Here is a 16436-nt window from a genome sequence, read left to right as displayed (position 1 = left end):
CAAGTGGCTTCATTAATTTAAAAGCATTTATTGAGTATCTTGTACATGCCATGCATGCACTAAATGTTGAATACAGAGCCTGAGGCACAGTTTCCGCCTTCTCACAGCACATAGTTTAGTGCAGTGCGTCTCAACAGGGGTGGAAGTCAGCATGTGCTACTGGCATCTAAAGGGTAGAGACCAAGAATTCTGCTAAAATACCTGACCATTCACTGGGCAGCTCCCCAGAATGACAACCAAAATCCAGCCCAAAACATCAGTAGTACCTAGGTTGAAAAATCCTGGTCTAGTGGAAAGAAATAAGCAGTTCTCGTAGAGGGAGATGGTACTTCATAAAGGAACACAGGGAAGGTGACTAACGCTGGACCTATCGGTTTGGAGTCAGCTTCACAGAAATAATTACTTATGAACTGACTTGAGAGAAGATTAGGAATTTACCAGGTGAGCAGGGAAGAGCAGAGTTAATAACAGAAGTTTCCAAGACATGGAGGCATAAAAGACCCTAACTTACTTCTTTGAATGACCTCAATATTTTGCACTTGGTAATAGGTCACCTTGTAAGTTATCAGAAAGTATTTTGATTTTAAGTATTTTATATTCTGAGATAAAAGAAAAAACACTTGAGGACAGGAATCATATCTTTCACCTATTCCATTTAAGGCATCCACGTTAATACAATTTTTTGTGCTTAGTTGCTATCTTTTATTTAATTGATAATTCATTCATTTCAAGGTACATACACAGTACTTTAACCACATTCATTCATCCTTTTCAATAACAGCATTGAAGTATGATAGTCTATGGAATAGGTCTATAAGTACGGTATTTTCAAATTCTGAAATACGTTTTTTATGTCTGTACTTTATTTCCAGTTAGAGCATCAAAAGCCACTAAAGATAAGGAGCTGACAAAATTATATTAATAGATCTATTGCTGAGTGGCATGGAACTGCTCATCATCTTGCTTATATTTTTAGACTAATTTTTATAAAGTGTACATAAAATTACATTTATAAATAATTAAAATACAGTATGATAGATATTTTCATCAAGGTGTATTAAAAATGCTATGCAAACTCAATGAAGAGGGCTGGCTAACTGAAGAAATAAATTTTAGCTAAACTTGAAAGGATAAATGGATATCTACCCAAGACAGTAAGTGAGGTGGTGGTAACATGGAGGAAGGGACCACACAACATGATGTGTCCAGGGAATGAAAATGGGGCTGCTTGATGGAACACAAGATAGTGTGGGGAGATCATACAAAGATGAGCTGAAAAGGCTGCTTGGAACTATACTGTGAAGGGATCTGTCAATAGAGCTATTAAAGGATTTTTATTTGGGAAAATGACAGACTATAGAAATTAAGTGGCATGCTAACTAATAAATGGTAGATAGAGCAAAATCTCAGTCTAAATACCGTGATTTTCCTATACAGTGTGTTGCTGTAGATAAATTTGGAATTTTCCCAAGTGCATGAGCATTATTGAACTTCCCCTCTCTAAAAGTTTACCTGCTAAATTTTGGCCCACTCATACAGCCTGTCATCCACAGAGATTTATCAGTACAGGTGAACTTAGAGTCGTTCACAGACTGTGCATTCAGTGTCATTTATAAAAACATAATTTAAAATGTCTTTAGTGTTTTTAAAAGTGCTTTCATAACCTATACCAGCACCATCTCTTAGCTATCCCATTTTTAATAATTAAAGAGAAATTCCTGTTAATTACATCTTCCTTCCATGTCTCTGAACCAGTTGCTTATCTATCCAAAACATATCCTACCCCCCATTTCTCAGAGTTTTAAAGTAAATTTTCCACACTGCATTTTGTGGCAGGCTTAGAAAAGAAACACCAAGCATCATTCCCCAGGTTAATGCCATCCACTGCCGGGGGAAGTCTCCCCACCCTTTCAGACCTCATTCAAGCTGCCCAGTTCATCTTTTCTTTCACTCCAAGAATATCCAAAACTTTCTTCCTTCCATTCTGCTACTCATTGGCCATCTACCCCTCTTGACTCACTATGAAAAGTTTCTTTCCTTTGTTCGTTTTCCCCTCCCTCCCTTCTTTCCTTCCTTCCCTCCTTCCTTCCTTCCACCTTCCCTCCTGAAAAGATACAGTCATTGTGGAAAATCCAGAAAACGCAAAAAAAATTTAAAGAAGGGGGAAAAAGTCACTCATAGACAGCCATCAAGATAGCTGCCTTTACCATTTTAATGTATTTATTCCTGCTGGTCTTTTTCTAAGCATACTTTAACATAGGGACCAAACACTATGCTATGTACTCAAACAGTCACGAAGATGAATAATGCATTATCTCTGCTCTTTATATTTAGAGGGTTCCAAACTAGTCCAAGTTTTCTATATGTTTTAGCACTTTTTTCCACAAGTAAAGTGTGCCATGTGATTTTCAATGTAATGAAATCCTATTTAAAATATTTTAAAATCACCCTAACTTAATGGCTAATCAAAATCCTACCACATAATATTCTCCTACCACAGAGATTCTACATTTATCATCATGTATATTTTTAAAATATGGCATATCAAATTTCCTTTAAAAAGCATAGAATGCAGTTTTCTACATTCACTCCATTAAGATTATTAAGTTAGCATTTCATACTTACATTATGCTGTACTTAAATTCAATAATATTTTCTTGTACCTTTTTTAATTGCATTTTTACTGTTTAAAAATGCTATTTATGAATATCTCCCTTGTTAGTCTGCTCTAAGAAATATTGCTTATATGTGAATATTTTGAATTAGGAATAAATGAAATTCCGTTCTTGCTGTCAGAACCAAATTGTAAAAATGCATTGCATGTCTTTGAAAATCAGTATACTCTATTAGCAGGCCTGTCAATATAAAAAGTGCATTCCCTTTCCACCTCTTGCTCTAATAACCTTTTCTGTGTTACTCTGAGGCAGTTCACATAATCAGAGTATATTGTCAGCTTACTGGAGTTGGGGAAGCATGAAATGAAAATCACGTTAATATTGATCCAATTCTTTTACTTGCAAGTGTCCTTGATGTCCTTTTCCACAGAGCAATAACTGTTGATGTTAGGTAGCCATTTTTTATTTCTTATAGTCCAGTAAATCATTTACAAGCATAACTAATGTGAATAAGAACTTAGCACTTAGAATAATAATCTGTGAACATTCCATCTTAATTAATGTCCGTATTGCTAATTCTGGGTATTTACTCTGCCATTGAAATAAGTTCTTCAAGCTTTTCAGAGAACAGCCTACCTGCAGATGTAATGTTTATGTCTAGTTTAAAACAATCAAAAGTCTGTACAAGTCACTCATGCTGTACTCTAATTTTATGTGATATAACGATGTATTAAAATGGACCATAAATAGTAATATCAATTATTGATTCAGGTAAGCATTACCATTTCTGAATCAAATTCATTATAACTTTGAAGCTGGTATCTTGGTAGTTTTATGGTGATATAGATAATATCTATTTTGAATTACAAAATATATTCTCTGTCAACAGAAATGAATTGAAGTGAGAACCATGGTTAAATCCAATGCATTCAGACTAAAATACCCACAACTAAGAAAGGAAGAATTTGATGTGTAAACTGTCCAGATTTTTTATCTGTATTAATTAAATTTAGTCAATAACTATTCAGATTTTTACTTAAAGTGTGTTTGAAACAACAAATAGAAATTGTTTATTTGAATAGAAACAGTCTATTTCATTTATAGAAATACTTGCTTTCATAAAAAGATTTTGTATTGATAAAGTGAGGCTCCTGATTCAACATCAAATATAAAAGAGAAAAAAGATACCTGAGTTTTCCAATCATTCTTTCCAATAGTGTTTTTATTCAGTATCACTAACAGTCCTTACCATTAGGATTTTTCTATTGCAAAGACTGTTTTTTCTTTAATCCTGTTCTATACAGAAGATGATTTTTTTTTTCAGTTCTTGGCCTTCAGCAGGTCTTTCCTTTTATGGCATCATCATTTACGTTACTTAAGAAAGGAAATACTATGTCTGTGCTATAACGTCAAAGGCAAAATTTAATTTTGAATTTAAATTATTTACAAAGAAAAATACTTACTTTTCAGTAAATGATTGTTACAGTGAAGTTTGTTCTATGTATGTACTACTGCTTTTATCTCACGTTAAGATTGACATAAAACATTTTTGAGTGTTAGGTTTCTCAATACAACAAAAACCATTCTTTCATCTTGTTTAAAATGTTCAAAATTGTAAAATTCTCAGTAATAGATTGATTCATACATATTATTGCACACGGTCATATCACCATATCTAATGTAATTAGTTGGGAGTATTTATCTTAAAATCTTTTCCTTTTAGTGGAAATTAAATAATATCATTGGAGTTACTAAAAGCGCTGTTCTGTAAAGATATTTGTTGCTCTGATTTCAGCTTTAATGAGAAAAAGTAATGTCTATTTAAAATTTCCCAAAGTATTTATGTGTCATTAATACTCCTAAAAGAAGTATTTAGGTTTGGAAATGAATTGCAGCATCTTCTCTTACGTAAGGGGAGATTTTTGTCAAAACACATTTCCCAAGCTAAAAATGTTGTGAAATGGTGTATATTGAAAAGAATTTCTCCTCCAAAAAAGACTGCCATCTTAAACTGATTTCAAGATGTTTAGAAACATTAGAAGTTCCTGATATTACATTTAGATAAAATTAAAATGAGACTAAATTTCCATTCTTCCCGTTTCCTTCCAATGACGGAAGAAAAGTATGTATTAAATGGCTCATCAATATAATTCTCTAAAACAAATTGCGATATCAACTTTGTTGAGAAAGCAGTTTTTTTTCCTTATCCAAGATATTAAGAACACTTATATTCTTAAGATGCCTATATACAAAATCAAAAATGCATGTCAAATATATTGATGCTTATGTAATTTTATTTAATAATATCTTTAAATGAATAATATGGTTATTGAGGGAAACTCAGTTTTTAATGTAAGCTATTTTCACTCCATTCAGCTTTACAAACACTTCATGGTACCTGCCTACACGCTATCCTTGCTGTCTTCAGGAATTATCCTATCTAGGGGAGGTGTTGAAGGCTCATATTGCCTTGTAATGAATATAAACAGTGTTACAACAGCATGGTGGAGGGAAGAAGATTAATCCCAGTTGAAGGAAAGGAAACCATTATTTGTTGAATACTCATTATTGACTAGGTATTGTGCTAATAAGACCTTAGACGCATCCATTATCTTATTTGAGTTTTTAAATCCTCACATTAGCCTGCTTTTTTCCCCCTTTATATAAATCTTAGGCAGCATTATTGTAAGCAATAAAACATTGGTTGTATTCTTGTTCATTTTAAAATTATGTACTTAGTAAACTTTTAATACTCTTGTTTATCAACATTTTAACAAACATTTTGAGAGCTTATTATATAAATAATATTCACACATTTCACAGTATTTCAGCATCCATTGTCTCATTTCAACATTGCAATAATCCTGTGAGAGTTCAGTTAAAAAATACTTGGTTCTCTTTCAATGGGCTAGGAAACTGAGGTTAAGAGATTGGTCTGGATATATTTTTAAAATACGTTTTTAATGGATGTTTGCAGGGAAAATAAAGTAAGAATTGCAAATCACACAGTCCACCTTACTCATTTATGAGGAGACTGTAAAGGACATAAAGAGGAAAGTAACTTTTCTTAAGTACTGTACATATAAAATGATTAATATGCAAATTACATTTGTATTTTCATGTGCTCACTCAACAAATATTTATTGATTGCCACTTTTTTTGACACTCGATACACTGGGAATTAAAATCTAATACGAGAATACCTAAATAAAAGCCTTCAGAAAAATATAAAAAAATAATATATTTTGACTTATAAGATACAAAATTTATACAGTGAAGAGAATAATCAACTAAACTGAATTCTGAACGACAGAGCAGGTAAGAGAATTCCATGTAAAAGAAATTACACATGTCAGACCTAAAGGTTTGAAACAGTGTGGCATGTTTGGGAACAAAAGCATTCAGCTCTTGGGGAATATAAAGTGTGAAGAGGTCAAATCGGTAAATTAGTGAGATATTAAATAAGCAGGGGCCAGCTCATGAGTCTTACACCATGTACTTAAATTGTACAGATCAAATAACATGGAAAATGTGTTCTTACAGAGTAGATATACATAATATAGGTAGATAGTAGATAGGTAGATACACATGTATGTTCATGTATCATTTTAATAAATGAAAATTAAAGCCATATTTCTATACTCAATGGAAAATAACTGATAACTGTAATATAAAACTGGTAAGAAGCCCCTGCTACACTAAAATTGGCTTGTTATGGGTTTATATCTTTTCTCTTTGTGCATTTAACCACACAGACATGATTTATTGTTTCCCTATTATTATAAATTACTTTTTTCCTTATTGGTATAGATGTTTTAGAGTTGTCTATAGAATAATTCCTTAAACAGAAATAAATTACTTTATAGTATTTTTCTTTACATCAACTGTTTATGTGTATCAATAGAAAAAGACATGATGGGCAAACGAAATTTCTTTGCCTTAATTGCCCAGACTTTCCAGTTAGACATATTCTCTGAATATTATCAAGATAAGTTAGTCTCCAATTTATCACTTCTATACTTTAACTTACCCTTGTTTAAAATAACAATATAATTTTTAAATGATAATTAATAATAATTATTATTATAGTAGTAATAATGCTAGAGTATAATAACAGTACTAAAAACAGAAACATAGTTTTCTTGTTACTTCACTTTTAAAATATACTTTGTTTCACGTGGATCCTTATTATTAAGAGAAATATTACAAAAGAGGAGCTTCATTTAGGTTCATGTAATGCAGTATTCTATATTAGATGACATTTTCACATACAGAGCTTTAAGCATATTTACTTACTAAGAAATCTAATGTGTATAGGATGTTTACCTGTATTTGTTATTTGTAACATGATGTGGAAAATAAGTGTAATTTTTGGATTTGGCTTCATTAATCTATAATTTGGTGGAATTTTTTATTCTGAAACCTTTCAAATTTTATGGGATTTTAATGTTTTCTTAAAAAATAAGGGTATAGGTCTAGCCTATCCAGCTTAACACATAATTCACATTTTCAAAGCTAAGGCATTCTGGTGGTTTGTGGTACTCGCTTGTTAATTTCCTGATGAATGGCTAAAGAGGCCAAGAAGTGCACTCAGTCCAACATGTCTTCTGAAGATAGATGATCTCAAATAAATTCTCTTCCCAATCAGATTTTGATTTGCTGAGTGTTAAACCAATTCTTTCTAAGGACAGTGTTTATAAGCCTTGTAATGAGACAGCCCTTTGAGACCTTACCTCTTTTTGCCTGTAATTTTGATAAATGAAAGTCTAATTCATAAAGGATATTGTGATTGAAAAGCACCTTTGGATCTCATACCCTTTCATTTAGATAAATGTTTGGTGCAGTATCATAAAAATCAGGAAGTTTACTGAGCTGCAAACTGATAACACTTCAACAGGGACGATAAGTTTGGTGTGTTGGTAGGGATTAGTTTACTACATACCTTTTGAAGACATAATTGTTTTACTGTTTTAAAGCTAGAGGGGGTAAAATTGAATATACATTTCTCAAATATAATATACATTTGAGAGCTCACAGTCCTTTGACTAAATTTTCTTTATTGGAAAATTTTATTTTATATTTTTAATAACACAAGAGTAATGTAAAGCCTTTTTTAAAAAAGACAAAGCAGATTCTGCACACAGTTGTGATACAAGGAAAAACTTGCTTTATTAAGCTGACTCATGCATAAAGGGCTTTATTGACTATTTCATGTAAAGAACCAAGTTCCCTTTCATGTGAATTCATAGATTCTTCAATAAGCGCTCAAACTGAAGGCAATTCACCAAGAATCTCTGAGATATCCTGGAATCTTCAGGTTAAGATATATCCAGAGGTAACTTCTATGTCTCAGGTTATTCGTTTATTCAGTATTTATGAGGACTTGCTGTGTCCCAGGCAGCGTGCTAATAACTGGGATTACAAAGACAGAAGGATGTTTCTAGTCCTCAAGGAAGGAGCTTCCAGGCTGTATGGAGATAACAAGCACACAAACGATTATAATACATATAACTACTAGAGTAGCAGCATTTATGAAGTATAAGGGATGGGACTTCCCTGGCAGTCCAGCGGTTAAGACTCCACACTTCCAACGCAGGGGGCACAGGTTCGATCCCTGGTTGGGGTCTAATATCCCATATGCCGCGCTGCATGGCCAGAAAAAACAGCATGTGGGAGAGTGCACACAAACCTGCCTTAAGAAATCAGAGTGGGGAACTCTGGGTGGGTCGACTTGGACTTCCGTTCAGCAAGTGTTCATGGCACACCTGCTGAGTACCAGGCACTGAGGCTGCAGAATGAGCTATAGCCCAGTGGAGAAGACATACACATAACAGATAGCACCCACTCAGTGTGGTTGAGTTCTGTGTTGACTGTGAAAGTATGGCTTGGTTAGGAAAGGAGGTGAGTTTTGAAGGTTAAGTGAGAATTAGCCAAACAAAGGAGGAAGGAAGGGACATACCATATTGAGGGAATACTTTTAGCACAGGTAAAGAAGTCTGAGAAAACATGACGTATTTTGGAAGCTGTAAATGGTCCAGTATTGCTCATGGGGGAGTAAGAAAAACTAAGACAAAATTGGTAAGGAGAGGGTAAAAGGCCTTAATCAGTCATGCTAAGGGGTTTAGATTTGTATCCTAGAGTAGAACCTTGCACTGAGTGTTGTTGATTGGGAGGAGTTAACACACATGATATTAAGCAGGAAAATATTCTCAACTTATTAGTGTCTAATAATAATACTCTGACAAAAGTATGGAGGGTGGTGTGAATAAGGGAGCTATTAAGGCCTTCTAAACCAGAATGATGATGGCTTGAGATGGGTCGAGTCCGTCACCTTACAGGATGAATCCTGTGTCTGTGGCTTAATTAAGTGGGTAGATCAAAACAGGAGGAGGTGAAGAAGCAAAAAATAATTCGTTCAGTTAGGGAAACGTGGAACTAGGAATATCCAGCTGATGATGTCTAGTAGAAATATGGCTATAAAGACCTCAGGAGAGATTTCTTGGTTATTAATCACTGGATTTGCCTCTTTGTTCTCAGATGATGCAAGCTCCGAGTTTCTCAAATTAAGTTACTACCCAAGAAGCAAACAACGTATAAAGATAGCTGTCCCCAGAAGGTTACTGTTGTCCTGGCTTTATATCACCAAGAATCCAAATGAAATTAAGATAAGGTTCTGGAGCATTCAGTAATCAATCCTCAAGCTTTTATTCCAGAAATAAGAATCATCTGTGGGCCAGTGAAAGAAGACTCCACGTATAAGCCACTTAATTCCCCTCACCTTCCATGCAGCATTGATCTGTATGTCTCTGAAGTATTTATTGAAAGATATATTTAACAATCTGTTACTTTATATTGTTAAGCTATATTTAAACCATGCCCTCTAGATGCTATTGTCCAGTAAGAGCTAGGATGACAGATGGTACCTCTCAGCCAGTGACACTCTACAGTGCTGTCATGACATGCTGTGTTCCTCAACATGTGTTTTTTACTCCTCTCTGGGCTACCTTTGCGTCAATTTGTTAATGTTTTAGCAAACAGAATTGGTTCTGAGTCACTAACAAAAAGAAATGTGAAAGCTGCAAAGAAAGAAGCTAAGAGTCTGGTTTACAATGCAAGTTTTACCACAGCGAGATGCACGTCCAAAAAAATGGTTGAGCAAATATCCACAGGCAGTAAGGGACTGTTGGAAGTCCTGTACTGGGCCTAGGAGAATTGACCAGAAGTATTCATTGTTCACTGGAGAGGATTTTGGCCAAAGGCATGACAAGATTTGCAGAGTAATTGCATGTGTACACAATACCATAACATCCCCTAAAACTATGATACAAAAATGTGTAGCAGTGATTTATTAGGCTCCCATATTCAGGAATATATCCACTATACCAAATGAAATGTGAAGGTGTTTTTCTAGTTAATGCTGCTCCTTGAAGCCTATATCCTAATACTAAAGCTAGAACACAGTAAATTACACCATTTTCTTCCACATTGAATTCCAACTTCAAGTGACATGAAATAAAGGTATTTCTTAGCTGTATACATATAATTTACTTGTAGCTCAGATAATTTCAGATTCAATGGCACCTGCCAAAGCAGATATTTGAATGCAAATATTGAAATATTTGTTAAGCAGTCAAATCCATGAGAGATTTAAATGTGTTGTAATTTCTAACCTGCGCGTTGATTAATAAGTTAATGCTAGGTCAACTCTTGCTATATTTCAATTTTTCTGAGTTATTTTTTGTGTGTTTGCATTTTGGCCTTTTGTACTATTTTTTTATATCAAAATAAGGATATCACTTTAGAAAGCCATTATTTATTTCATCCATTGCTAAGGAAATAGCTGTTTTGATGTACATTATATGCCTACATCATTCCTTACTCTGCCTTTCTGTAGCTTCCCAGTAACAACCATTTCTCCCTTCAGATGTGAATGCTTTCTTGCTTTCTTCATACTTATCTACTTTAAAAAATTACCTGATCAGTTGATTATATAATTCACACTGAAGTATAATTGTGTAAAAGTGATTAATTTTATGGATCAGAAAACCAAGTTTGTGGTGAAGTACAGATTTTTGGTAGAAAATACAGTGATCTTAGAGTCGCAAGTCCTAGGTTCTCCAACAAGGCATGTAGCTTTCTCAGCCTGTTCCTCATCTGCAACATAAGAGTAGGTGATTACACCCCTTGCCTTTCTCATGGAGTTATTTAGACCAAACAAGATAAAGAAGGTAAAAATCTTCTATAATTGAAAGTAGTATGTAAATGCAGCATATATTTGTAAGAAAGTAATGGATTTATAAGAAAGTAAATCACAATGACCTAAATTATTATGTTTTGGTTGTGATTAGGCACTGAAGAAGATGTAGTCAAGTCTAAGAAAACATTCCGAAGTCAAGCAATAGTGAATCAGAATGCAGAGACAGAGCTTATGCTGGAAGGAGATGACGATGCAGTCAGTCTGCTCCAAGAGAAGGAAATCGACAATCTTGCAGGTAAATTTTAAAATATTTTTGTATTTGTTGTAAGTAATAAATGCACACAAAGTTATTGAATTTAAAAATCTATCTCCTGATGAATAAGCTAGTGCCAGTGGTTGGAGCAATGCTCAATCACGTGAACGTTAATAATTTATCTCATTTCTAGTATTGAAAAGAGGAAACTACATATCAAACTAACGATAAATGAATAGCATCTACTTTCTGTGTAGTAAAGAGCAACTTTTAATAGAGGAGAAATAATGTATAGCATAAACTGTCCCCATCTAACTGCCTAAATAATTGGGGGGCTGGCGGGGGGAACGGGATGGTAGACTTCACATATGACTAACGTGCTAACAGCTGTGAAAAATAGCCACTTCAGGCAGGTGACCATTGAAATAGCCACTTCCTTCCTGCTGTCCCTCTTGGGGATGTCCCTCCCCATCCCTGATTTTTTTCTCTCTCCCCACACTGCTAATCCCCACTACTAGGAGACATACTTCACCTGTCCACCCTCAGTTTTCACTTGGTCCTGGTGCTCGTCTAAGGTCAATTCGGAGCAGCATCTACAATGGCCCAATGGGCTATATATACCTTAGTGTTAGCATATAACCATTTTTGGTTTTTAAACCACTTTTGAGAATCTGATGAAAGCAGATTGTTTCATGAAGGTACACAGACAATGTTGTACACAGTATCAGAGGGTTCACTGACCCCTGGAAACCAGTCTGTGGAATCATATCCTAGATCTCAGGCTAAAAACTCCTGCTTTAGAGTCTCAAAAGTGGTTGAATCTTACCTCTATTCTATATTTTCACCCCATACAACATTAGAGCGGCAGATGACAAAAGAGAAGTGGACTTACGTTCATTATTATGTTTACAAAATAGCACTCCTGTTTCCAGAACTGAGCTGAAAATTACCTGGCATGCTTTAGGAAAGTCTCCAACAATATTTCTGCCAGTTAGAAATCTCTCATTTTACCAAAGAGAAGATGTTATTGTTAATTGTAAGCTGGAGAGGAATGTTATTCTTCCTCTTCTAGAAAACGTTTAATAAGATTATTCTAACACCAGCTCCTGGATAGGCCTATGTTATTAGCAATTCTGTATCATGAAAACGATTTTTCCTGTTTAAAACTAATCTTAAGTCCATGAACAAATGTTTGCCTTGAATTCCTGAGGAAATGTTCAAGTTTTAGTATTGTTGTTTTTGTGGGGTTTTTTAGTAGTTCAGAGATTTTTATCTGAGGCCACTTGGCAATTTAAGCAAATGAAGTCCATTATTTCTTTTTGCCAGAGATTGTTTTCTCGTTTTCTGGTCTTATTCTTGATCCTAAAGAACTAGAGAAAATTCACAAATGTGATTTCTGACCTTTTGAGATAATGTGTTGCCTTTCCTCATTCACATATCCTCACAGATATGTTCAATAATTATATACAGTTTAGTTTAGCATCTCTGGTCTTTAGTTCCCACTAAAGATAATTAGTTGATACAAATTTGGCTAGTACCTTGAAGTTTATTATGGTAAGATATGCCCACTAATACCAGAAGCAAAATCTGGTAATGATTAATGACTCCTTTATATTTCTCTCTTTTAATGGTAGCTTGAGTAATTATTAATATTAATTTATGCTTATAAACAAAATTCTCAAAATAACATTAAGTTAAAATATGTAAAGAGCAATGAAAGCAGGCTTGAAATAAACTGTTTAAAAGTCGAATCTTAACCAACTGTCTCTATCAATACTCCTACAACTACTGTCTTTTAAACAGATTTTTCTTTGAGCAGATTTGTGCTTTTCCCTATCCACCAAGTCCTAACTCATACTCTTTCTGTGGAATCCTCGTATCTGAAAAACCTTATAAACTGTCCTAAAATATTGATCTTCTACTTAGTCTAAAGTGTTCATGTTTAAATCAGCAGTGCACAAATGTGACCCTGAACTTTGAATGCAGTAGAAAAGAAGTAGGGGATGGATATTTTGTGAAGGGAGAAGTAACAGTCACAGAAATAGTCTGCATAATATATAGGTGTCTAACAGATTCATTCAGTAAATGCTGAAGCCTACTTACTAATCTGGACTGCCATGATAGTGACAATGTCACATAAAAATAATTTTGGAAGTTAATTATAAACCAGTATTTTTAGGTTTTAAAAAAATCAGCTGTAAGTTTTTTGTTTTTTTTTTTTTTTTTTTTTTGCGGTATGTGGGCCTCCCACCGTTGTGGCCTCTCCCGTTGCAGAGCACAGGCTCCGGACGCACAGGCTCAGCGGCCATGGCCCACGGGCCCAGCCGCTCCGCGGCATGTGGGATCTTCCCAGACCGGGGCACGAACCCGTGTCCCCTGCATTGGCAGGCGGACTCTCAACCACTGCGCCACCAGGGAAGCCCCAGCTGTAAGTTTTAAACCACATAAATACATAACTTTTTTTGTTGCTTTAACAAATTCTTATCCAAATAATTGTTATCTCTGTCTCAGAAGTCAAAATTTGCTAAATAATAATGTCTTTCTTGGGATCAGTTTCTGTTTATAAAAAGAAAAAAAAAAAGAGGAAGAAGTATAGCCAGCATGTCTTGCTAGGAACCGGGCAGTGTTTGAAGGGTTTCATGTGCAATAACCTATTTAATAGTCACAACAATCCTGAGCGGTAGATACAATTATTATTACCTTAATTTTATAAATGAGGATATAGAGGTCAAGACAAATTTAAGTAGCTTGCATAAGGTTAACAAGTATATAAAATAATGTATTTCCTTAAAAGTATGTAGTATATGGCACAAACTAAAATACACCAAATAGTGTCTTTAAATAAATATGTGTATATACTTAATGACTCTTAAAATGATGTAAAAAACAAGATCCTCAGTTTATAACTCAATTTTTACACTGGCTCCAGTATACTATACTTAGAAGTTTATGAATAAGCATAATAATTCATTTTAGTTTTATATATGTGTTCCCCAAAATCATCTAGTAAGTTAAAAAAATCTGACAGGGTATTTTCAGCACAACTGTATTTAAACATTGACCCTTTCTCATGTTTTCTCCATTTTCTTTGGAATTTTCTAGTTTTAGTAAAGATACAATGTCCACAAAGTTCTACAGTTTTAAATGTCATACAATTTTCTGTTTCACTTTTAGTTCCCTTTCTTCCCAAGCTGTTCATCTCAAGAGGCAAGTTAAATATGTATGACTAGTAATTACTCAATTTATTATGTATTGTTGCAAATGGCTAATATGATTATAATATAGAACTATGCCAATCAATTATTACATTAATAACACCTAACTTAATTTATTTTAATTGCTTTTTTAGTTTGTAGAGATTGACCAAAGTGAATTAGCACCTAAGATTTCATATGTAATTAAAAATTTCAACTTACTAATTATATTGTTACTTAAAACATTGAAATTAATTTGTGTAATTCAACTGATTTTAATCTAAAATCTCAATTATTTATTTTAATTTGAAATTTAGCTTGGCAGGTTATTTCTTCAAGTAATTATTGAGTAACTAAAAATTTTTTTTTTTTTTTTTGTGGTACGCGGTCCTCTCACTGCTGTGGCCTCTCCCATTGCGGAGCACAGGCTCCGGACGCACAGGCTCAGCGGCCATGGCTCACGGGCCCAGCCGCTCCACGGCATGTGGGATCTTCCCGGACTGGGGCACGAACCCGTGTCTCCTGCATCGGCAGGCGGACTCTCAACCACTGCGCCACCAGGGAAGCCCGAGTAACTAAAATTTAAAATTAACTCAAATTTGTGTGAATTGACAAGTGAATGATTTAATTGATAGAAAAGCTTGTCTCCCACTAATAGAATGTATTTCATTTCTTTTAGAGTAGTAGTTCTGTCACATATGCGGGTAACAATAGAAATATTTTACATAATAGAATTAGAATTCATACGGATTCCTTTATTGTTACTTCCAAATGTTAGTAATTTTGCTAATTTAGAGAATTCTGAGTTAATGTTAATGATGATGGTCCTTCATGCTTTATGAGTTCTGTAAGTTGTTAAAAATGTTTTGTTTATGTATATGTAAGCTGTTATTACCAACAATCCACCATTGTATTTAATGTCAAATAACTTAAACGAGGGCTTCCCTGGTGGCGCAGTGGTTGGGGGTCCGTCTGCCGATGCAGGGGACGCGGGTTCGTGCCCTGGTCCGGGAGGACCCCTCATGCCGCGGAGCGGCTGGGCCCGAGAGCCATGGCCGCTGAGCCTGCGCGTCCGGAGCCTGTGCTCCGCGGCGGGAGAGGCCACGGTAGTGAGAGGCCCGCATACCGCAAAAAAAAATAAAAAAATAAAAAATAAATAACTTAAACGATTTTCTACAGGTCCACACCACCTATGTCCAAGGATATTTTACCTGAAATATCCTTCACACATCTCTAATCTACACCCTCCCTTATCTCCTCCTATCAAAAGCTCTACCCTTTTTTATACCTATTTAAATAAAATACTTTGTGAAATATTCACTAGCCAGTCTTATCACCCCATAACATTTTTTGACAACAACTTTATTGAGATACAATTCACATACCATACAATTGACCCATTTAAAGTGCACAATGATTTTAATGATTTTTGTATATTCACAGTTATGCAACCATTGCCACAATTTTAGCACATTTCATCACCTCAAAAAGAAATCTCATATTCTTTGGCTATTCCCCCCAACTTTCCCATCCTTCCTCCACAGCCCTAGAGGACCACTAATCTACTTTCTGTCTCCATAGATTTGCCTATTCTGCACATTTCACATCAGTGGAATCATGTAATATGCAGTCTTTTGTGACTGGCTTCTTTTAGTTAGCATGATGTTTTCAAGGTTCATCCATGTTGTAACATGTATATCTTTTTTATGGCGAATAATATTCCATTGTGTGAATGTACCACATTTTGTTTATCCATTCTTTGTCATTTATCCATTCAAATATTCGATGGACATTTGGTTCGTTTCCACTTTTTGGCTGTTATAACTAACAATGCTACTATGAACTTTTATTTGCAACATTTTATATGAACATAACTTTTTATTTCTCTTGAGTATATGCCTAGGCATGGAATTGCTGGGTCAAATAATTACTCTATTTTTAACTTTTTGAGGAACTGCTAGGCTGTTTTCCAAAGTGGCTTCATTATTTTAATTCCCATCAGCAGTGTGGGAGGGTCCAATTTCTCCACATTCTTCCCAATGCTGGTTATTATCTATCTTTTTTATTATAACTGCCCCCCAAATTTTGATTATGTTAATCTTAAGACACTTATTACATAAAGCCTTGTTTTGTAGGTGCTGTTCTATATGTTTTCTCCCTCCTTTTAGACTGTAAAT

General features: G+C 34.6%; 1 protein-coding gene across 3 annotated transcripts in view; it reads left to right on the top strand.

The window, feature by feature from the left end:
* Positions 1-16436, top strand: part of NBEA (neurobeachin) — a gene marked incomplete at both ends in the record, with an annotated part of 605261 nt that overhangs the window by 371320 nt on the left and 217505 nt on the right. For all 3 annotated transcript variants that reach the window (XM_079722002.1, XM_079722001.1, XM_079722000.1), the window contains one exon: positions 10964-11107. In XM_079722002.1, coding sequence (XP_079578128.1) covers positions 10964-11107 — 144 coding nt within the window. The remainder of the gene's footprint in view (positions 1-10963; positions 11108-16436) is intronic.

Source organism: Hyperoodon ampullatus (assembly GCF_949752795.1).
Source record: "Hyperoodon ampullatus genome assembly, chromosome: 16".
In the NCBI taxonomy this organism is placed as follows: domain Eukaryota; kingdom Metazoa; phylum Chordata; class Mammalia; order Artiodactyla; family Ziphiidae; genus Hyperoodon; species Hyperoodon ampullatus.
The sequence above is the reverse complement of the archived record's forward strand: the minus strand, read 5'-3'. Positions and strand labels throughout refer to the sequence as shown.